Source organism: Pempheris klunzingeri, chromosome 22 (assembly GCF_042242105.1).
Source record: "Pempheris klunzingeri isolate RE-2024b chromosome 22, fPemKlu1.hap1, whole genome shotgun sequence".
In the NCBI taxonomy this organism is placed as follows: Eukaryota; Metazoa; Chordata; class Actinopteri; order Acropomatiformes; family Pempheridae; genus Pempheris; species Pempheris klunzingeri.
Window position 1 is genome coordinate 6,069,147 of NC_092033.1, and position 24,998 is coordinate 6,094,144.

The following is a 24,998-nucleotide window of genomic DNA, read 5'->3' on the forward strand; positions in this document are numbered from 1 at the left end:
AATATCTGACGCTCCGTCTCTTGAACTTTTCCTTCTTCATATCCATGTTAGATTGTACTGACTCCATTCTTCTCAGTCAGAGCAAGTTGAGGGTGAATGAACCGCGGGAGGGTTCGGGAGGTGCTGGTTGGGGGGCAGGAGTTGTGAAAGTCAGTCGCCAGCAGAGTAAAGGAGTCAAGTGTCTCTCGTGTCTTTTCACGGTGAATGATGGCTTTGACAGTTTGCCAAAAGAGCAGTGGGAGAGGAGGTCAGAGGGCCGTGCTTTAGGGTGGATGGGGGACAACGCCGCGGGTTTGTAATGATGCGTGCTGTCCTTTGCGTTTGATGGGAATTTTCATGCAAGCGTGTATTTGTGTGTGTGTATGTGTGTGTGTGTACTTTTGGAGGCAGCTGAAAGCCCGTGGTCAGTTTGGTCAGGGCAATACAATAGACAGCGTTGTGTGCCTGCATCTGTATGTGCACGGGGATTTGGAGTGTGTGTGGGGGGGGTGGACTAGCAAAATGAAGCATGTCCTGCAGGCGCCCCCCCCCCCCCACCCCCACGCCACCTCCTCCACCCCCCCACCCCCATCCCATCTCAACACACATCCACCATCCAGAGCACAACCTCAGTGGTCCTGCTGGTGGCTGCAGTGGCATCGTAGCACTGTAGCCTTACCCCCCATTTATCACCACTCTGCCACTCACACACTCACAGACACACACTCACACCTGATTGGGGTCAATTCTCTCCCTCTCTCAGTCATCACTCTTTTACATTTGAAGGTGTTGGGTAGAGGGCTGCTTTCCATCTGTGTCGATTCTCTCCGCAGATGGAGGTTAAAATAGAAAGAGATAGAGAGCAGGATAAGAAGATGCTGTTCAACAGTTGTACCAGAGCACCCCACTTTAATGCAGTACGTTGCACTAGAGAGCAGAAGGAATTGATTATGTAAAAATCTTTTTCAGCATTTTTGTTAGATTTTAGTAGTATTTTTTTAATTACAATTCCTTTTAAATGCTATAAATTAAAAATATGGAAATAAGGAATAGTTGTAAATAATCTGAGAAATGTTTTGTGGTTTTTATTTTATTGAGAGTTGCCTGCATCTTAGTAAAACATTTAGAAATCTAATATGAAACATCACAAAGATTAGTCTGGTTGACATAAGCAGGGAAAGCAGGTATGAATGTGTCCATATAAATGTAAACTCAAAAAGTCATCTAAAAACAAAGAAGCTGCCCTGTTAGAAAAAAAAAAAGAAAGAAAGGCCACAGCACAGAGAGAAAAAGCGACGTAAGCATGAAGTGTCTAGTTAAGTCTGTGTGAGATGGACGGACGGCTAAGAGCTCGTGGTGGTGGGTGGGATGGGATGGGGTGGGGTGGGGGGGTGTATGACAGTGTGCCTCTCGTAAAGAGGCCAGCCCAAGCCTTCTCCCAATCTAGAGACAGACACATTGAAATGAGCAGTCCAGCTAACAGGTCTCTGGAGGCTTTTTAAAACAGGGGCCCTGTGCTGTTAACTTCACACACACTTCCTGTGGCCCCCTCACACTGCATCTCCTCGGAGAGAGAGCGCAGTCCAAGGAAGACGGCAAAAGATGGAGTTTTTTTTCTTTTTTATTTATTAGCACAGAGCTGTGCTGTATTGCAGTTGTAAGCGTGCTCGTCTGAAATATTGGCAGGTTTGCATAGGTGAATGACAGTGTGTATGAAGCATGCAATCGTGTGGTCATATATTCATGCGTCCATCCACACTTGTACTTGTCTTTTTTTCTTTTCTTTTCTTTTTTTTTTTTTTTTTACACCTGTGCGCAGCTAAAAAATTCCAGTCCACGTCTGCTCTGAGTCCATTTTGAAGGAAGGCTGTTGGGTGTAATTTTCCACCCATATTTGGAATGACATTGAGTGGTCCAGTGGGTATAGAAGCTCCAGTCTCTCATCACGCTGCTGGGGGGATGATTAATAATAAGCACTGATGAATTCTCCACTGTCCCTGTGGGTTCTGCCATTACCTAGCAGCTCCAAAATACCACCTGCAGCTATAATTAGAAAAGCAGCATCTTAAGGTCTCGTCGCCTCAGATTCGGCCAAAGGCTTATTGGACACAGATCAAGACTATGTTACACAGGAGCAATTTTCCCATATTCAAATATTGATAGTTGAGTTTTTTTCCTTTTGATTTTTTTGACTGCAAATCTTGTATACAATCTGTATTGTTGTTTAAACAGGTCATTGTGCTCAGTGTAAAAGCCACACACTCTGTTATCCATGTATCTGAATAATAACCAGCGTGTCACAATTGAATTTCCAGACCCTAATTTCTGTCAGGGTTTCATCACCCCGTTCCCAAGGTTGTCTAAATAGACCTAATTTGATTTGAGATCACAGATTAGATACCCACTGTATCTGATTGCAATTTGCCAGCTGCAGATATGTATCAGAGCAAATGATGAATGTTGCACAGCCCTAATTACTATGCTAAAATGATCACTATAAAAGCTCCCTTGTTAAAAAAGAGCAAAAAAAAAAAAATTTTGCTGAGCTCATATTACCAATACATTTATCATTCGTAGTTTTAATATTAGATGCTGCAAGGTATGTACATTGGAGCTATGCATTGATCTTTGGATCTATACCATAATGTCCCATAATGAGGCTGTTAGTTGATTACAGTGCTCTGTAGACTTAATCCTGCCAGGGTTATCAGCGGGATTGATGAGCCAATACTCGCGACTACTGCCTCCTCTAAATGGGGCACTACTGTACAGAGTCTATTGATATACAGAGCAAGATGGAGTCTGTGGCTTATCTATTGCGGCCGGGTCAGTTGTTTCAACCAGAGACCTCTGGATAGCTATAGGGACAGCCTTCTGTCACTGCAGCCTACTACTCATACAGATCACTGACTCATTAAACTCCAACACAATGAGAAAATGGTGGCTTTAAAAATCAAACGTTTAATTTTCTCTGCTCTTAGTTGTTTATGACTTCATGAAAACTAGCTCTGTGTTTATTTTGTATGTGAAATGTGTACTTTGCTTGTTTGTGGGAATAATTTATTTAATTTTCCCCAAAAAATGCAGTTTACAAGAGAGTGTTGTAGAGGTCTACATGTTGGTAAACTGATTAGGTATGCAATTTTGCAGTGTTTTCCTGAGGCACATGATGCAGCAAAATGCAAACTATCCAACCCCATTTAAATGACTGCAGCATTTTGACATAAATTACAATAAGTGCGCCAAGGTGCCATCTTACTTCTAGGCTACCCCTGTCGCTACATGAGAGTTAGGCAGTGGTCCAACTTGAGAGTGACAGCAATTAACCTGCCTTCCGAGCTGTTTAGCTGGAGGAAATAGAAGGGATGAGAAATCTGACAGCAAGTGATGGGTAATATTTAGGGTTTAGGGGCAAATGAAATTCTCCCCAAAATGAAAGTCATTAGGGAGAAAGTTACCCCACAGACAAAGGACAAAATGACAGTGTATTTGTGTGTGTGTGTGTCTCATTTGACAGACACACACATGAGCTCACCTCCCTCTTATAACAAGTCAAGTTTGTTGTTTAGTGTAAGTAAATACTCACAACACTGACACGCAGTGTTCACCTACCATCATCTCTCACAAACAAGCCTCAAGCATCTTTCTCTCTCTGTCCTTCACCTGCCTCTCTGTCTTTCTCACCGTACCACATTCGAGAAGAGACACACACACACGCATACACACCTAAGATGCAAATCTGGGCTTTGCCCTTGAGCATAATTTAAAGGCCTAATCACCCAGACTGTCCCTTTGGATGGAAAAAGGAAGGAGGGAGGGAGGATGGTGTCTCTCATTTGCACCCTTACACAAAGAAGCTCATTAGGTTTATCTTTCAGGCCTGAGATTGCCCCACTCAACTGTGTAAATAAGACACTGGTCCTGGCCTGATGCATCAATCACCTCTCAGGACAGGAGACAGACCTCCGCTGAAATATGAGCGATTTCATAAAGGAGCCTTTTGTTAACCATCATCATCTGTGTGAAGATAAGGGCTTTCTGTAAAGGCTGGAGAAGCATTAGGGAAGCAGCATGTGCTGTATGTCTTTGTAAAATTATTTCCCCTTTCAGTGAAAAGATAGCTCTTTCCCGAGCAATCCTTGCGTCTGACTTATTTACAATGAAAGCCATCCTTTTTATTTCAAGCCTGGCTAGTGGCAGACAGTCTCAACAGAATAGTACATACAGGCCTGTGACATATAGGCCTGTAGTTTCCCCCTTCGCGATGACACTAAAGATATAGGGTGTGAATGACAGCATAGCTACTGTTTGCTCACCCCTCCCCAGACAAAACACAGTATTATTCTATTATCTACCTAGATGCCACCTCTTCCTCCTCCTCTCCCACTGTCTCCCCTCTTCTCCCCTTTTTTTTCCTCCAGCTCATTCTTCAGCTCCTTGAAACCTGGGCTGTCCATCTATGTTTAGGACACATTACATGTGGCCTTCTGGAATTTACAGTGGCGCTCTCCCGGTAACTCCATTTCGCACAGGAGTCCCCTGAGAGAATGGCGAAATGTCAAGCTGCAAGGCTTGAAAGAGAGACGAGGAGAAAGGGACAGAGAGAGCGAGCTATGTATGAATTGAGAAGGAGAGGATGAGAGAGTGAAATCTGGTGGAAATAAACACTTAATGGGTATTTTATGCTCAAGCAGTCGGGAGCTGTGGCATAGGCGGTGTGTTCTACAGGTCATGGGGCAGCGAAGGTAGAAAAAAACCGAACGGACTCTGTGTGTGTGCATGCCTTTGTGTGCATACAGGATATCAGATCGATGCCACAGAGGTCACTTGTTGTGACACGCTTTTTTGCTCATATGAAATGAAATATAAAAGTAAAGTAAAACAGACCCCACACGTACATTATATATTTTGATAGCAATGATAAAAGCATTAAACAAAAGACAGTTGTCACTATTCAATCTACATAAGACCTTTTGTTTGACCTGACACATATTTTTTCTCTCTTTTTCTTTTTTCTTTTTCCGTGTGTAGCACATTAACCCAGTGATAAATGAACTGGGCCAGGGTTAACCACCACAGTGTAAATAAGAGGCAGCCATTCAGTAGCACATACTGTGGCCAGTAGTCCTGCAGTCTCTAGCCAGCCTAGTACAGGCCAGGATCAATGGCCACTTCACAACTCATTTCCTTTTACGCCTCCCTAACTGCCCCGCTCCAGCTCTGGGAAATAAATGGCACTGGATCTATAAGTCCACTCACACAAGCACAATCGCATATACAGGAATGTGTACACACTCATACAAACACACACTCGCACATTATCTGAGTGGACTGAGCAATTGCTTCAGCTCAATACCCTCCACAATAATTTATTTGCAAACTGCCTTGGTGGTGAATGGCGGTTCATCTTTCATGGTCTCACAATCGAAAACAGGCATTCTGTCATTGTTTGTTGCCACTCCCCTGTTGTTGGCTTTAACAGAATACCAGTCGTTAATATGGTGGTGCGGATTGTTACTGTCACCCTCAGCCTGGAAACGTACATGTAAATGGCTCTGTTTTCCTCTAATGTGGAGTTAACAGGATAGAGAAAACATGGGTGGGTGGTGGGGGGTGATTTCCAATGCATACAAGGTAATGCATTGCTGTCTGCTTTTTCTGTAAATGGTTCCCTTCCCCCCCAAAAAAGGCAAGTGGCTTATAGTCATTTGATAGGCCACGACACCGCTATCCATTTAACAGAGCTTAAAAATCCTACATATGCATATGCCGGGGTGTCTTAAGCTGACAACCAAAAGACAGGATTTGCTAGAAGGCAGCTTTGGAGTGTTGTGAATTTAACAAGCATGTCTAGTATTACAGTTCCTCTCTGCTTTAGCCATGAATAGTAACAAATCAGACTCTGAAACGCATGCCTGATGGTTTGTTGTGTGTACCCCCCTCCCCTTCCCTAACTAATATTAAAATGACTTCAAATCTGGTTAAGAAGATGACTAGCAAAAAGTAGTAGCATCTTTAATGTCACTGATGCTCTCTTTCTCTAATGCGCCCAGAATCTCAGCTAACAGATTCCAGGTATCGTCACAGTTTTTTTTTTCTTTTTTGTTGCACTTGTTAACACTCTCAGCTGCTCCAATTACCTTCATCCCTGACCCATTTTTGAATATATAAATGGCTCTATCCTTCTCCCAAGTTGTTTGTAGTTGTAACGCTACCAGGCTGCAAGGGGAGATGCTCTTTACGCATTGCCTCCAAACACTGTATACATATGTAAGAGAGCCAGCCCGGCTCTCAGTCCTCTCCTCTTCACAGCTTTTCATACAAATGCAGTAAATAAGCTCAGGCCGTGGGGAATTGAAGGCTCCAAACAGACGAACTGACTGACATGTCACTTAGCGCTGGCTTTGGCTCTCTTCACTGCAGGCTTTAGAGCTGAAGCTGGCGGGTTTTATAGTGTATGAGCCAAGGTCAGGTCCTCACTTTGCTGTCAAGGTGGTCTGACATCTATATCATTTCCAACTTTATAATAGTACCATATATATTATTTGCTTTATTTTTAAATTTGGGTAAAAAGAGCAAGCAGTTCGTCTTCTATTAAGCCTGGGGGAGTGATTTTTAAAAAATAAATCCACTTACAGCCAGCTCTTTTGGGAGGGTAAACTGAGCATTTGTTTACAGAGAATAAGATGCAGTCTAACTGAGGGTTGATGGTGGAAGTCACACTAGGAATCCAGTGCAGCAGAGATAGACAGGCCCGCCTCTCCCCAGTCCACGCTCGTGCTCAAACAGCCTGCCATTCCTCATCAAGGCCTAACCACTGCTTATTTACCCACACTGGGGGACTTAACTCGCACGAATTGATCAGTGATAGCACTGAAAAGCTGCTTGTTCCACCCTGATAAAAGTGACGCCCATGAGCATATGCAGAACATGCTTTGTGGGCTCGGCGCAGCACTTCAAGCTTGACTAGACACTAAGCTGATATTGGTTTCACGCTTGAGTCCATGGTGCAGAATCTCCCAATTGAAACCCAGAGATTTGATTGTTTCTGCATATGCATTTATCAGAAGTTTACATGATAAATATACATTAGCTTGGTGGCTTGGCCATGCGTGGTATTGTTTCAGCGATACTATTCTTCGTGCATTCCTTTTCACCTGTTTGGACTTCATCATCCAATTCAGTGTGAACCTGATAATCCTAATTTGCACAAAACTTCAAATGGATTTGTTGGAGTTGTGTGCATCGTTAGTCTTTCCCAGAATTTTTGTCACAGAGAGGAAATACTTCTTTGTTGGCACAAGTATTAAATGTGTGAGGAGAGATTCCCTCTAAAAAAAAAAAACTGCTTGTTTTTCTTTTCACTCTTTCCATATTCTTTGTGTCAGTAGTGTGTTAACCAGCGTGTGTCTGCACCATGACATAATTCTGACACTCAGAAGTTAAGGCCCCAATGATATGTGTAAAATGACCCCATCCCTTAGTCCTGACTTAATTTTGTAATGCCTTCACAGTCTTAAATGATTTGTCATTTATCTTTCATATAAATTTCAGCCAGAGGTTTTATTTTTTTAATAACCACTGTAATTGTTCTGTCCTTGTATTGAGTGCTATGAAGGGAGCGATCATGCTTTTGGCACATTTATCAAAGCCCAAGAAAAAAAATGCAGAAAGGGGGCCCTTTTCTCACATAGCCGGACTAAGTGTGCGACAGAGTGATAAATTTTCTTGTTAGGAGAAATTACATCCACTAACTTGAGCTACTTCAGCATGAAATTGAAAAAGAAGCATTTCTTGTGAATTTCCATTCTTGATTCAATGAAAGATGTAGATTAGCCCTTTGGAAAAGGGCGGGGAGCAAGAATGAAACTAAAGAAGTATGACTCTGCTCACGCTTGCTTGTTCTTAGAAGCGTGATATGGGATGCTGTTGGAAAAGGCTTTGTTTATGGAAGTAAGGCTCAGTCAGGCTGGTGGCAGATTAAAGAAAAAATGTTAAACATCTCTCTTTCTCTCTCTCTGTGTATAAGTGGTGTACGTTTATGTATTCAGACACAAACCTTATGCCTTTCTACATTTTTATCACGGGGACTCTCCAAGCCTCTTTGCCTCTCTTACCCCCAGTCGCAGTCTGTGCTCGTGATAGCTCCCGCTCTCCACCTCTTCCTCACTTTTCACATGTAAACACACACACACACACGCACACAGACATGCATGCACACACGCGCAAGACCTAGCTAAGTCTAGCAGCCTGTTCTGGTGGGGGTAGAGATGGGGGGATGGGGTGGAACACTGATTGATAGACGCTGGGTGTCAGAGTGGAAGGCAGATAACTATATCTTCTACAGGACATTTAAAGGTCAAACACACATCGCTGTAATTGGAATATTCACAAGACAACTACAGAGGTACAATGCAGGGTGGAGGGAAGAAAGAGAGAAGGAGGAGCATGGGAAAAGATAGGTGTTACATAAGCAAAGAGATTGGGAGAAGAGAGGGAGGGTGAATGTGATCCATTGCCCTTCTACAGGCAGATATAGTGGCTATTTATTGAGTTGATCTTTGGGCTAACTGTAGCATTCATTGAAAGATACATCACCCTCAGTGGAGAGCAGTCCTCGCTGAGGTGACTAGGGGCTAATGGCAAGACAAAGTAGTCACATAAACTTGTGTAAACTATGTAATGGCCATTAAAAGTCTGTCCTGATATGCTTCACTGGCAGGAAACAAAAAAAGAATCAAGTTTTCCTCCCTCACCTGATGTGATGCAGAATAACTTCGGGGTTAGCCATGCAGTGGGTGAGTTGAGGTCATTTACAGCTAAGGTCAGGGTGCTCTCTCATCGACCCCAGAACAGGATAACACTTAGACTCAGCACTTAACCTGAGCTCTCCAGGACGAGACAGACAGACACTCATACTATTGACCTGCAACAGCAGAGCCCCCAAGACGGGATCTGATGTACACACATGCACCCACGTACAGACACACATGCACTAAGCAGGCACAGAAGCTCGGTTTGCTTGTGTGTGCATGTGCACTGGCACAAACAAAGGCAGTTTAGATTTTAAAAAACATCAGCCCCTTTTTTGGTTGGCATAAAGATAGATGACATTGACGTTCAGAGGCTTTCCTGTTTTTCCTAATCATTGTTTTGTGTTCCTGTGTGGGCTTTGAGTATATATGTGCTGTGTTCATACATTGTGTGTCTTTATCAGTGGTTTAATTGAGGATAAACACACTTAAATGCTGTTTACCCACACAGAATGCAGTAACCTTTTATTTACCTCTATAGCCCCAGCCCTTATGTTTGTGCGAGTGCCTTGTGTGTACAGTGCACATACACGCGTCTGTGTCAGTGCATTCATCTTTTCAACAGCGTCTGTTGGTATTGGCATTCAGCACAAAATTAGTTCTTCTGTGGCAGCCGCTTGTTCTCTCGTGCCACAGTCAGATAGCTAGTCGCCTCTGGCCATGTTTTTTGGAGTGGGAGCCTCTTAAAATAAGGCATTGTCAACAAAGACAGCTCCATGAAAAACAACTTAATTCTTCGTTCTGATCCTCTGACAAGAATGATGAGAAAAGCCTAGTCTGTGCTGAAATACAGATGTGTCACTCACTGAATAGCTAAAATAGGCATATAGATCTTTTTTTAATACAGTGTCACACTGTCTTATAGACAGTATGGTACTTTATCAAATGAAATTAAGCTTGCTCAATTTGTGAGTGTGAGTAATCTACTGTTTATCAGCAACTAATTCTGAGCAGTTGTCATCTTCTTCCCATCCTACAATTCCATTTTTTCCACTAGGCTTAGCCTCTCTTCCTAATGAACTATGGCTGGCCCGAATGCAACATTTCATATCAGGTATTCATCCAGCTGTGTGACCTCCACTCTCCTGGAACTGTGAAAAGGAGCGGGATCATAATCACCTGAAGAGGAAATCAAGCGCTTCAGGACAGTGAAAGAGCGTGTAATAGAGTGAGAATGTGTGTATTTGTGTATTTGTGTGGCTGCCGGGCTGGGGGCCTGCACAGTTGAACACTCGTACCCCGTGCCAGCTTTGCTTTTGCAAAGTGAACACTTGACCTCACACACACTCACTGTCCACCTCAAACAAAACCACACGCACACACACACACACACACACACACATATATGCTCAGGCACACACTCCTCTCCCTTCTTCCACTCACACAAATACCTTTCCCAGTCTCGTCTCTCTCTGCCATTCTCTTTTTCTTCCTCTCTGTCTCGCTGTGATAGTATATTGTGGTAGCTCTCGGTTGTCGCACTCTAAAGGACTTCCCTAAGAGCAGCAGTAGATAAAGAGCATTGCTGAATAGGCCTGCTGTCACCTTATCTAAACGTAGTGGTACAGCTCAGGTCAAAGTAAAGACTTGGGGAAAGCCACCAGCAGCGAGAGAAAGTGAGGGAAATGTGGGCATTGTGGGGAACTGAAAGTGAAGAGGCATTAGAGATGCAGTGAGACAATAGACGGAAGATGGGCTGAAAAATAGAACCAGTTATGACATCTGTCATCAAAATGGATTTTTTTTTTTTTACTGTGACAAGGCAGTCCTGTTTCAAATTTCACCCCAGTTCAGGAGGGTTGTGTTAAAGTTCAGCTTGAAAGTAGCTGAAAATAATGATTCTCCCTTGCTGGAACACATATATCATTGTATTTGCACAGAATATCCATGGTGATAACAGCAGGAGGTGGGATGTTAGCGGTTGCAGTGAGCGACAGCAGGCCGTGCTCTTTGTTATTACTGGCACGGCCTCCCAACATCTCAGCAGACACATACATATTGGTGCATATGCACTCTTCAACTCCCTCTCACAGACATAAACACACACACTTTATCTGTGATGGACAAAACAGACCCATGTTTTTTCTTCGTTTGCGGAAAAATAAGTGTGAAATTGCACAATGGAGCTAGACACCCCTGAGCTCCCCCCCCCCCAATCCACCACCGCTCTTCTATACGAGCTTTCTTCCTGGGGTAGGAGTGAGCAAATTCATCTCGTCAATCCTCCCGTGAGGGGGTAGCTATGCAGCTCTGTTTACTGTGGCAGAAAGTTAATATAAATTTTCATCAGTGGGGGAAGTTTACACTTATGATTCTATTTGTCCTTCATTATTAGCACCTGAGTCTGGGGCTGGGTAGGCATAATTGTCTACAGACACAGGCCAAATAGATGCAAGGGAAAGGCAAATAAGCACACCCCAAAATAATTTGATGCTTGTGTGTTACAATCCTCCACCCTAGGAATTCTTAATCTAGAGAATCAATAAACAAGGGGTGAGAGACAGGGGAGAGGGAGGGGGAGAAAGACACAAAGATGAGAGGCAGAAATGAATAATGTGATATGAGTAGGGAAGAGGGGGAGGGAGGGAAGACAGAAAGCAGTTGAGATGAATTAAAAGTGCAGTGAAAAGGTGGAAAGAAATAGAAGTGAACAAGTGATCAGTACGGAGGGTTTTAGTCCCAAACACCTATTATCCACTTAGTAAAGACAAAAAAAGACCTCAACCACAGATGAGCACAAGGCAGATTTGAGACATGGGACGCTGAAGTAGCTGAAAATACTGAGTTAGAGATACCAGAGTAGGATACAGAAGCCCATTGTTCTGCTGGATAGTTTCACCTCCATCCTGAGGCCCAAGCAGATTCTCCATGGACCTCTCCCTCCCTTTCTCTCTCTACCTCCCTCGTTCGCTGCAGACTGTTGATTTATTGAGTCATACATTAAAATGCTCATTACTCCTACATTCTTTCCAAATTCTCTTTTTGTCCCCTCTTTATTCCTCTCTAGTTTCTCTCGTCCTTTCTAGTTTTTCATGGAAGTACCAGCTGAAAAATCACCCACACGTTTCTGTTGGGAATTTGGAGAACTGAATTTTGCCACCATCCTTGCAGTTTTTGGAGCCACATGATCCAAATTTGGGCAGTTTGGATTCTGGGTGGATCTAATAAGTGATGAGAAAGTGCCAACCACTATTGCCATGACTGATTTTGATTTGTGTATACACTTATCAGTCCCATTTGCATTTGACACAAAAAAAGACCAAATCCAGTCTTGTCACGTTGCAACAACCTTTATGACAACATTGGCGTCTGTTTATTTGCAACTCCTCCTGCTGCTATCTGTGTCTGCAACTGCAGTCAAAAGAAGTCATCGTTTTTATTTCCTTTCAAAGTACTCAGCCAAGCAGAGGTGACTGAATCCAGGTGTGTATCGTGCTTTGTGTGGGCTTTGTGGTGGCGATAAGGGAAGTGAATCTGGAGCCATTGTTGAGGCACTGGCACGTCATCACCAGTTCTGACCTTTAGAAAAGGATAGGAGTCTTTCTACTCCTGTGGCTGAGTTACTTAAGGGGAATTTGGTCAATAGCAACCATAGAAGCCCACAGACATCAAGCATTGACCCAAATATAAAAAACTTTAGTAACTGTGCTAATTTACAAGTGTCAAAGCATCATTACAGATATTCTCACCCATACTTAAGGAATCATTCTTGCCTTTTTGTCTACTTGCAACATTGCAACGTTGTACAAAACAAGCAAAGGCATGGAGCGACACCACTCTTCAAGTTTAATCCCTTTTAGACAACTACTGTATTGTCAGTTGAGCGACTGAACTTCTGTCTCAGGATGGTCTCTGTAATCTTAACACCACCCAACTGCATCCATTCTCCCATTCGTGCATGAAGCCTGTTTAGGGCCTTTGCTGTTCCGACAGTGTTTCCTGGTCACACTTTGCTTGTTTGCACAAACTCCGGCCCCACTTTTGTATTCAGACATTGTGTGGGGCATCTTATCCTTCTTCCCTTCTCTTCTCATTTGTCTATCCTCTCTAGCCAGCCCCTCCAAATCCGTATCCATCCATCCATCTGCCCTGAATCCACTTATATAAGGAGATAGGGTGTAAATATTTTGGTGTGGAGTGTCAGCGCATATCTCCCCTGCCAGCGGGCCACAGCCTCAGTCCAATCAGCCATGTTTGTTTGTTCAGCTTAAACTGTTTGTGCCTTGTTTTTCTGTGGCATGCGACTCTCTCCAGCTTGATAAAGTGTAACACTTTTTCTTTTTTTGGTCCTGTTTTTTTCCTTCTCCCCCTCCTTCTGTGTCTGTGTTTCCTGGAAGCAAAGATAGATAAGCCTGGTGGTGCAGTGCTGTGTATGTGTGCGCGCTTAGGCATGCTCTAAGAGAGTGTGTGTGTGTGTGTGTGTGTGTGTGTGGGAGTTGTCAAAGCTGTCAGCATGACTGGAGTTGTTCTGGCCGACAGCCCTAGTGTTGAACAGCAGCCCTTTACTCCCTACAACAAACACACACATGCATACACACAAAACATCTGTTCTGCACACCACAGTGAGGCTGTGTTATCACGGTACAACCCATTTCTTATTGATCAACAATTGATGCGCCATGTTTACAGCTGTTTTCTGGAGCATGGAAACACCCTGTTGAGGCCTCAACGTTGAGTGAAGATGTACCTGTTGAGGGGGGCTTATTTCATACCTGTGTCATCATTCCAATATCCGCTCTATCCCCTAATAACAACAACTCCCAATGTGACCCAAGCCTGGAGGTGATCTGCACTGTCCAAATACAATGTCACAGCCCCTCAGATATATCCAATTCCAATGTCATGGCTGCATATTGTGCAGTCTCCAGGTGGATTTGAAAGAGTGACATTCTTAGTGGATGGCTTATTTCTTGCACCCCACCCCCCAGCACCACACACACAATAAGCAATCTGGAGATTTGTAATGGTTTGGCACAGTATTGCGGGGCCTGCTAATGTATTTCATGCTTGTTTAAGATCTTTGCATGCTCCTTACAAAGGTGCATTGTGATCGGTGTTCCTTATTACTATGTTCTGTATGGAGTCTAAACACTGGGGCTAGGAGAGTGGAGGATAGTGGGAGGGAGGGATGAATGGCTGATATGTTTTTTTTTCCAGTTACCCCTCTCTTCCCTTCTCTGTCAGTCTCTTCTCACTCTCTCTTTTTCTCCCTCTCCAGTGATCTCTGCATGCCTATTAATGTAGCAGAGGAATGCCTGTGTAAACATTCTTGTTTCTCAGTCCGTTTCGCATAATAGTTGCCTGTATCGCCTTTCTCCTGACCTCACTATCTGAAACCAATTACACCAGATCCATTTGGGCTGAATCTTATTTTCATAAGGATCCCCGTGCCGCGGCCTTGGTCGCTCTGTGTGTTATTTTCCCTCCTCTTGTTTTTTTTCTCTTTTCCAACCTCAGTGATGGATATCAACATCAAATATGCCTGTGAGTGCCTTGTTATTTATATAGCAGGGTCTGGCTCTTTCTCTCCCTCTCTCTCCTCTCGTTCTCTGCCTGGCTTGCTCTCTCATTCTGAAGAATGTGTCACATTGTGCTGTTTATACAATGTGTGCATTAATAGACTGGGGATGTCATTTTTTCTTGCATAGCAACCCAGGTTAAATAGACGGTGTGCCTGCACTCGTCTGTGTTTTTGTCCGCTCCAGCAGCTCTTCAGCAAACTTTTGATGACTTTCCTTGGCATTTTGTGCTTTTTGTGCTTTGAGATGGGCTTCAGCTTGCCATCTCTCTAGAGTGGGAAGTGGGTGGCACAAATTGGTGCTTTTTACTGTAATGGCTGAATACTCAGAGCCAGCGAAAGTGAAGGGACAGGACTTTTTTTTTCTCTCTCTCTCTCTCCCTTACCTTCCACACCGTCACAGACTCTCAGAAAAATGGCTAACCCCACTTCCACGCAAGAGGTGACAGACAGTTTCAGGCATGACAAACCACTCTGGAAAAGTTTGGCTGATGTTGATAGGTCTGTGTTATGTTTGGAGAAGAACTCTATGCAGTCTGACCAGACTTCTTTTCTAATAAGCCGGGTGTAGTTGATCTCTCTGCTTCACCCTTGTGAGTCAACTCTCATACCCACACCTCCCTAGATATTTACCTGGCATGGATATTGGAAGTGCAGTTAAAAACATCTCTTTCTTTGTACTTTTGACCATGTGTAATATATCGAGTGGCTCTCTTGACTTTGGATATAACACAGTGAGTCATTATTGATTCACACATGGATAAACATTTCCTCCTGACAGCTCTGTTGGGTTGCACTCATCAAGCAGCCTTCCCCCTAACTGCTGTGTGTAGGACTCAATAAACCTTATAATTACTTTGATTTACCAATCATGGCGAGATTAATTAGGCCCTGTGTTTTAATTAGCAAAGTGATTGGCTGCATTCAATGAATTTGTTTTGTCTTTTGCTTTTGGTAAAAGGAAGCAAACGTGAAGCAACGCTTGATCTCCCTTCTATTTAGAAAAAAAATCACTTAATCTTGATGTGCCTGCCTGCTGCTGGTGTTGATGTGTACTTTAGTGTGTGCTACAAGCAACTTTTTTATGTGCGTGTGTGTTGTGTGGAAAGGCCATGGCTCAGCTTACAGATGTCATGTTGCACACACACTCACACACATAAAAACCGCTGGCGACTAGACTCCTCTTACCAGGGAGACGGATCAATGCAGTTAGGACCCAGTGCCAGTGTAATGTGTTTGTTTACTTTAGTTCAGAAAGCCTGGCTCCTCCTGAGCACCCAGACAGACAGACACCCCACTCAGCACCACCTCTCCAAGCACCCCTCCCAGCCCTGTCTTTTCATAATTGATCAGGGGGTGGCTGCGTTCCCTAAGGGGTTAAGACATGGCATCTTTTTTTTCTCCTCCCTCTCATTTTTTTTTTTTTTACTGCCTCTCTCCCTCCCTCTCTCTCTCGTTCTTCTCTTGTTTGCTCAGGATCTCAATGTACTAGTTCAAACATTGTTCCCGCCAGCTGGCAGAGCCGCACCATATGCACGCCCTGTCAAGGCAGCTGTTGTCATGGATACTGGCAAGCACCAGAAAATAAAATGAGCACCCCTGATTCCTGAGGAAGTGTCACTCTCCATCTGAGTTTTTTTTTTTTATTATTATTATTTCTTGCTTCTCCTGCTCGTCCTCTTCTTTTTTTTCTTCAAAAAAGACACACCTGTGATGTTGTTGTGTTGTGGTGTGTTGCATTGTGTGTGTGTGTGTGTGTGCATCTGTGCATACGTGTGTTTCCTCCTCCTCTCCCACTTGATGCTCATGGGCCTGAAGAATACAAGGTATACGGCTGTGTGGAGCAGCAGCAGCAGTAGTAGCAGCTGTGCACAATGTTCTTTTCTGCCAGACTCTTTCATCCATCTGCTCTTGAAGAATTGGAGTGAAGCTGCTAGCCCAGCTGCCACCATACCTGTGAAGCTGGAGCTGCTCGTCACACACATTCTGTACACACACCGTCAGGCACGAGGGTATCTGTAATCCCATCAAGCCCAAGAGAAATAAATGACGCCACATCCCAGCGTCTCTGATTCTTATCTTACCCATGTCTGGCAAACACATCAGAGGGTGTTGATGACAAATTTTACAACTTACAAATATGATTTTTCTAATTTTTTTTTTATGCCTTGTGTAAACAGCTGTGAACTCATTTCATCACGCAGGGAAAGGTCTCTCTTTCTCTATCCATCTTTCTATCTATCTATCACCCATCCTCTGCTCATAAGCACCCTTAATGCACAGTGTAAAACCTGGGCTGCTAGTTAATTCACTCTAAATGTAATCTGATGTTGATTTTGTCAACTTTAATTACAGCTCCCAGGGACACTTCACATGGTGCTGCCTCTACTTCAAATTGATATTATGAATATGCAAATGTGGTGGTAATTTGCAGAGAGAAGTGGGTATTTCAGTTGAGCACACACTAGACAGGTCAATTCTACTGACGCTCTGCCTTTTTTTTTTTTTTTTTTCAGCCCACCACCCCTCCACCCTCTTCTTCAGGGGTGCTCTAGACTGTATTTATCCTTGATCACAGCTCTGTGAATCGTTACTAAAACGTATCTCCAGCATAGTGCTAACCCAAATGTGCTGCGGAAAATACCAAGTGATATTTGACAGGGTTTTGAGTCAGTCAGATGACTGTTTTGTCCCTGAAAATTTGAATTATATCTGCAGTCAGCTTCAGGAAATCTAATATATATATTATTTTCACTGTCTTTATTCCTCCCTCCTCCCCATCGTTCTTTTCCTGCTTTTTCACGTTGCCTTTTGTCTTGTGTTCCTTTCTTCCCAGGCCCTACAAGCAGCGAGGCAATTACTCTTGCAGCAGCCAGGCAGTGGCCTGAAATCTCCAAAGAGCCAGGACAAGCAGCGTCCACTGCAGGTAAATCAGCTCCCCATCTAATCTCTTAAGTCCATCCATAATACATGCTCCTCCGAAAAGAAGATTTCCTCTGTTCCACAAGTGTGTTTGATTTGCCAACACAATCCTCGGACCTGCCACTGGAATCCTAAAGCTGGACAAGCCAGTCCCCAGGAAGCGAGGTGTCATGGACACAAGAGAAACACAACAGAGACCTCACAGAGAGCAAAGTTTCATCCATAGGCCACCTGACTATTTTCAAGTGTACATTTTACTTCTCAGTGAGGCTTTCAAAACCATTTGCTGCATGTTGTTTATTAAACTAGACAATAATTCATATTTAAAGTATATCCAAAGGCTGTTTGGTAGGATGCCCTGTATGACCTGTTTGGCTACACTAGATCCATCGTTGATGCTGGAAGATTCAGAGGTTAGTTATTTGAAAGACATGTCAGCCTGACTAGTGGGTTATACAGACAGCTAATTTTAACTGCCTGTCATTTCCACTCTTCAACACTAATTTGCCTTATTGATTCGTAGAGCTGTCTATTTCTGTTGTCGCTGATTTCGAAAAGGTCACACATGTACACATATGCACTTACACACCGGAACAGTTGCACACTTACACCACACTCGCACATATATACACTTTTAACACATTGCCTGCCATGCTCTCTCTTCCTGCTGTTCAGATTTTTCTCACAATAGCGAGTCACTTCGTTCTGCTCGTTTAAGTCAACAAGACAGTTAGTTGGTTTTCCTGCCTCAAATTATGTAAGGCCCCTTGACATCTGCTCCATGTTTTTATTATTAGTTTTTTTTTTTTCTATTTAATTTATTTTTAGCCATTTGAAATTGAAGTGTGGGAGTTTGTGCCCTCCACTCGGCTAATAAGTACTATCAAGGAGCAATGGTTTACCTCATTAGGGGCTCTGTGCATTTCATTAATGTCAGGGAAATTGGCGTTAACCTCACCCGTTGATATTTTCACAGAGTCTAACAATGGCGACACCTTCAATTGGAGTCACACCCCTGTGTACCTAATTACGTACAGGCGAAGAGATAAGGTTGGCAAAGACTCAGTCATGCTTTTGCATTTAAATAATTCAACAAAACCTCATCAAGAGCATTAATATTACCAGTATGCTCTCACACAATGGCATAAGAATTATTGTAACATATTTTTAAAGGGTGTTTATTTATTTGAGTGTATATCTTTGTATTGATTTATCTGCAGGAAAGAAAGAATTGTTCATTAAGCTAAAGCTTTCTGTAGCTTATTGTTTGGCTCCATTGCACTTCTCTATTTGAGGTTCTGTATGCCGAAGCAAATAGATTCAAACAAATGGGATCCTGATCTACAAATGCCTGCATAGTGTCCAAGTACAATACATACATGGCAGGAAGAACAATATTGAATGAGAGCAGTGTGGGTGCATGATAAACGTCAGCCCATGTCCAAGCCCCTGCCTCTAATAACACCACCAGATGGTAAATATTGAATATTTACATTTGCTTACTCCATCCTTGCCTCACGTTGGCGATATGAATCAATATGAATCTGAGGGCCTTCTGATCGGCTCCCAACTAGTCCATCTGTTGATCCAGCTTTTATTAACATCCTCACCTCTTTGTTCCAAAAAGTCTCGATGCAGGGAATCACAAGAGAGGCACTGCCTGCTCTCCCAGTGTTGCACACTAGCACAGCGCATTCTGGTTCATTTTAACTGTGGGAATATTCTGCCATGTGCCCTTGAATCTACTCATTTCAAATGACATTTTAGCTGTAATACTCCATTGTGCAAATATCAGTATAAAGCAGCAGAAACTCTTACTTGATTAAAAAGCTTTTGTTTTGCTTTTCTTATTGTTCTATTTCCTCCCTTCTGTCAGAGCCACATTTTAATTCTTGTCTTGAGGGGTTTACCCAATAAAGCTGCATTATTTACCTGGATTATGAGGCCACAGTGGGTGCTATAGTGCAATATTTTGTTAGCTCTACAGCTTGATAAGAGTCAGTGGCAATCAAGCTGCATGTTTTCCACCGGAGGAATCACACGGATTGATCCCCTTGTATGATTAGCACAGTGGAAAGTGGGAAAGGGATTAATATTACCATGACATCCTGCTTATGGTAGAGATACTGATAAATCCTCTGCCAGTCTTTTTTCCTCTTGTTCTCCCATCTTTGGTATTTAAGAGTGGGAAATGATCCATAGATCATGGCATGTAAATTATTTAGTACACAAGCATCTAAGTGCCTCAGCTTGCAGTTTTAATTACGCGTATTAGTGGCTAAAGGCTCTCGCCTGACTAATTCCATCCGCTCGCTCATCGCGGCTTCGCAGTAGTTGATGATGCGGAGGCAGGCAGCTCAGGCATTCACAAGCACGCACACACACATGTAAAAAAACAGTCGCACAAACACACATACAAACACATACACACACACAAGCTGCTTCTCCACATTTGCGTAATGTGACAGGTCTATTATTACACAGTAAGCCCACGGGAGCACTCAATAAACACCTATTTCTCCCTGTAAATCCCCCTGCCTCCGCCATGCTGCTTACACGGCTCTCCCAAGGCACACAACACCCTCTCGTCTCTGCTCCATTCTCCTCTGCTCCTCTCTCCTCTCCTGTGTGGCAATATCCCCCCTCTGAAAGGCATTTATACACTGACATTTGGAATACAAATAAAGAAACGCGGACAAGGAGAGGCGGAGAGGATTACAGTGGCCTATGAATCTGACAGTTGTTTCGCTTGCGCACACGCGTACATAATGCATCTACACACGGCCTGCACTCATACACAAACACGAGCGCAATGAAAGTTACTTAAAGTTTTCACACGGCCAGAAGTGACTTTGTGCAAGCTTTGTTTGTTAGTGGCACTGTTGATCATTTTTGTAAGGAACAGGGCAGAGCTGGATGTAGAGCATCTTACCACCTGGCGGATGAGCAGTTGTTGTGCTCCATGTCTGGAGGAACGGCTCCAGATTCGCCAGAAATCCCACAAAATAAACCATAACAAGTGTCAGACCTAAACACACCCGACCACATGTCATCCAGAGGCTTCAACTGTGACACAAACCACCACCTCCAAATGTTAAGAGGCACATATAACAGCTAGAATGACCATGTCACTCTGTCTCATGAGTCTGTTTGGGACTTGACGGTGTGAGGATAACCCCTGACCCCCTCTTTCTAGTAGCTAACAACCAATTCTTAACCAGTGAGAACCTGAGAGCTTACACTGACCAAGTGTTGGGACTGCTGCTCTGCCCCTTTCACACTATCAAGCTGTGAATACCCTTTTACAAGACTAATAACCTCAGTCCCATCTGTGCAATGCTCCACTCTAAGTTTGAATGAAAATATTTAAGGTTTTATGGTCGGTTTATGGATCGGGAGAGATGTTGGTTTAGCCGCGTTTTCTGTAAATTCTACAGCTTCCTGCCCTGGCCAGTCAGATTGGTTTTGGGCACTGGGCCATCGTAGGAAGTGTCACACTTTTAAAGGTCAGGTCCACACGTTTCACCACTGAGCCAATATCATCTCGATAGCGGCACTCATCTGCTTATTGGCTTTCATCCGGAACACACACACACACACACAGATGCAGGGAAAAGGGCTGCAACGCAAGGCTCGAGTATAGGTTAGCTGACTCCAGCGTGCGTGGCTAAAGGATGGTAGTTCACATTTACATTTATGAATATATCTTTCCACTGCATCCCCTCTGGTTGGATCTGAAAATAGAGAAAAATTATCACTGCGAAGGGAAAAAAGAGAGGGGGGAAAATAATATGTTATTCATGAGGAAAACTTCTGTTGACTCTGAGAGAGAAAGAGGAGAAAAAAAAAACGTCAGCACATTTTAAGTCAAACACCCTTGGTTACTGCTTTTGTAACCAGAAAACAAGATTTTTTTTTTCACTCCCCATCTCCCACCCCACCTCTCTTTTTTTCCTGCATTTACAACACCTACAGGACAAGATTGCTAAATTGCGAGGACAGAGCAGGTTCATCATTGTGATGCAAAAGAAGTTGAAATGCAACCCCAAGGCGAGGTAGCTGAGTTTGGGGGATCAAGAGAAAGTGAGAGGGAGGGAAGGATAAAAAAAAAAAGTAGCTCAGACCTTTGATGTAGCAGCAACAAATTTACCTTGTGACAGAAGATACATGGGTGCAATAAACGAGTTATACCAGCCCTTACACATGCAATCAGATGATTCTGGCCAGGGTGTTAATTGGATCCTAACCGGCAGATCTGATACGCCTGGGCCCCGGTGGTGAGGGGGAAAGCCTTTCCAAGTGATGAACTATAATTCACTGAGCTGCTTGAAGCACTTGTAATTTACTGTGTGTCACTGATGAAGAGGCTGATCCAGTGGAGGCCATATTACCTGCAACATCAGAGGGAAGTGTCTACCCCTCTCTCGCTCTCACTTGTGCTCTCTCTCACTTTCTTTCTATCCCAGCACTCCTCTCTGCACTTTCTTTTTTTTTTTTTTACTCTAGCCCTCTCCCCCTCTATCCGTCACTCTCATTTCCTCTTGAAACATGTACACCTGCAGGGAGGCATCAGTCGGGAGTGAATTGTCCCAGGTTAATGATAAAGGTTCGACAATTTGTACTGATAATGACACAAACAATGCACATGAGCCACAGTGACACAGCTATAGTGGTGTATCAATGACTATCTGCATGTAGAGATAAATCAATATGGAAATTGCGCTAAGCCCATCCCAATCTCCTCAGGCTTTTTATTAGAGGCTTTTACATGATGGGTCTTTATGTTATGATAAATTGTACTTCCCATGCACTGCTGCCAAACCGCTATGGAAATTGATTTAGGAAAACATTCAATAATCCACTTAGCTTTAGTCCTGACAATCTGGAGTATTGATCTCGCTAAGCTGAAAACACGACATGCGTTTGAGCGAGTGTGGCTCACGTCCGTGCATATGTGCACCCATTTGATTCTACATAGCAAGTGCACATGTTCTTCTTGCAGACCACACACTTGAACTTCAGAGGGAGGCACTCACCAGGCCAGCTGCCCTGTAGCCTCGGTGGTCGTCGAGAGGAGAGTCCCAGCTATCAATAACCATGTGGCCATATTTGGCTGTAATTGGCTAGTAAATGAGCAGTATCAGCTGAAAGGGAGTTGAGAGGTCAGAAGTCCAGAAGCTATGAGGGGGGTTGGGGGCATTGAGATGAAATAGGGGATGGGGGGTGAAGCAGTGGAGGAGTTTTTCCTTTTTTTTTTTCTCAGTTTCTTTTTCTCTCTTCCTGTGTGTAAAACGAAGCTAGTGGCTTAATTAGCAGTGACTCTCCCTGCCAAGGATCCACTGTAATTACCGACTAGGACCCTTCCATTTCTCATTGCATTTATCTTAGCAGTCTGTAGCGCAGCTCAGTCCCCTGTCCACTGCTACAGGAACAACCTCTATCGCTGATAACTGCCTCGAGTTCGTGTCTCCCACAATGTTTATGGTCGACATCTAATCACCAACGCCCCCCCCACACACACACTTATTACCGCTAAATGAATTGTACAGAAGGAAATCGAATAAAGGGAATTCCTCTCTGCTGAACTTTAATTGTTTAAGTTCGAACCCTGATACACCACTTCCTGCTTTAGGTAATTTGAGTTCACTAATAAAAACTCATTGCTGTAAAGATAAAGCGGCACACAGTGGAGTGGGTGTAATTGCTTGAAGTGCATTTGTCCATTGGTCCAGATAGTTTGCGGTGCACAGCTGTGTTAGCCAGCCAGTGAGCAGGTTGCAGTGGAGATGTGGTGTTTTGCATTTAATGCCAGAATGCCCAGTTAAATCAAACAGAACAAGAGACTTGGGTGCCAGCTTTGCCTGCAAGAGATACCTGAGCTCTCCATGGAAGAGCTTGACCTTTTGCAAGGCATTGGAGAGGCTGGTTACAGGCTGCGGGTGTGACAAGAGTGGTGTAATGATCTGCTTGTTCTGGTGAGGGCCCCACCAGTGTTTTCACATCAGGAGCCAATTTAAAGGTCCTTTGTTTTGCTCTCCAACTTTCAGGGCAAACCACATGGCTTCAAAGTTCATGTCAATACAGTTCATCGTTCTCTTTTATTCAGGGGACATAAACAAATGGGGGTTCAAATGAAAAAAAAAAAACAAGCCTGTTTCTTACAAATGTCTGCAAAGCAGGGGTTTCATTCAAATGACTTGTTCAAAAGTAATTTGCAGACTACTCTTTTCCATCCTAATTTGCACTATTAAAAACAGGAGAAGCACCTTTTTTGTTATTAATGTCCCCAGTGGCCACATCAGCTGCAGCTAATTTAAGACGATTTAATAAATCCCATTTATATTTTTTGTGCACCAGAGTTGGAAATATATCCTTTTGGACTGCAGAGAAACACAGGCAGAACCCATTTGGATACCATGGCTCCTCTTCTGTGAAAGAGAGACTATTCATGGTGTGTGGATGTTTACGCCACTGCCACCGTCTAGTAAATGCTCATTAATTTTATCCCGTCGTGGCAAAATCATTTCTAGGAGAGGCAATTCAGCCTCCTGTTCCTTTCAATTCACCGCTCACGTCAATCAAGCCCTCGTGCAGTATCCTGCAAAATGGAGGTGTTATATTCCTGCAATTATCATGTCATATACTCGAAAATGTAAATGAACGTGTGTGTAAAATTAAATTTATGGGTTGTCAGTGAAGAATAAGAACCAGGAGAGCAATTACTTATCTGCTTTCATCTTGGAGCCTCTGATACGTCAAGCAGAAAAGCATGCAGTTAAATGCTGGAATTAGCATTGTGCTGCACTTCACAATGGACGTGGGCCAGTGCCTTTTCTCCCCTCTTTCTTTTTCCTGCCTTTCCTCCCCTTTTCTTCCCCTCTTTTTGTTTGGAGCAATGGTGAAATGATTATCACCCATTATCTCTCTCAAAACGAAAGAGTAAAAGGAACTTCCCTTTGTAACTTAGTTGTTTAGATTCGTTTTTATTCATTGTTGCTGAAATCCTGCATTATTAATTTACAGGTATCTGACTACGAGTGCTCTTGTTTCACCTCTTACTCTGATTGAAGTACAATATAGAATTTATATTTAATTCCACTTTATATATGCATGCGCATACATTGGTATCAAACCCTGCATGTCTAAGCCTGCATCCCTTTTGTGAACCAAAACATCTTTGAGCCAGCATCCAATTAATAGTCTTAATGAGTGCATCACTCATGTTGTTTCTCAGCTGCACTCGTCCCATTGTCATGGCAATCCAACACAAAACCAGGAGTGACTGCGGGGGTAATTACTTACCTAGCAAATGTACCTTTAAGGGTTAATAACATTGAAGGTGTAAGCACAGCATTTGCATAATTACACACGGACTGTTTAATTTGCAACTTTTGACGTCTTTTGTTCAGCACCTCGCTTATTGTGAATGCATTCTCTTTTTGCACTCTTGCATAGAGGAGCCCAGAGAAGAAAAGAGATGTACCACAACATCCTCCTCCTCCTCCACCTCTTCCACCTTAGATGGAGTCCCTTCTCTCTAAGACCCTAATGAACAATGGAGGCAGGATTTGTTTGAATATGAATATGAATGTGCAGCGGGGCCGGCTGGAAGTTGACCTTCAGCTGTGATTTTCAGTTCATCAGGATTAGTCAAGGCGGGCGATCAGGAGCCACTAATGCATAATGACTTCTAAAATGAAAAATGTGTAGTGACCATGCAAATGTCTCGGCTAATCAAAGAGGGGGGAAAACCTGGGGTGGGGGGT

General features: G+C 43.4%; 1 protein-coding gene across 1 annotated transcript in view; it reads left to right on the forward strand.

Annotated features, from left to right (window-relative positions):
* The window catches only part of foxp2 (forkhead box P2), a 93,427-nt gene that overhangs the window by 33,111 nt on the left and 35,318 nt on the right, over nt 1–24,998 (forward strand). Inside the window, exon 4 of the mRNA XM_070853602.1 lies at nt 17,147–17,236. Coding sequence (XP_070709703.1) covers nt 17,147–17,236 — 90 coding nt within the window. The remainder of the gene's footprint in view (nt 1–17,146; nt 17,237–24,998) is intronic.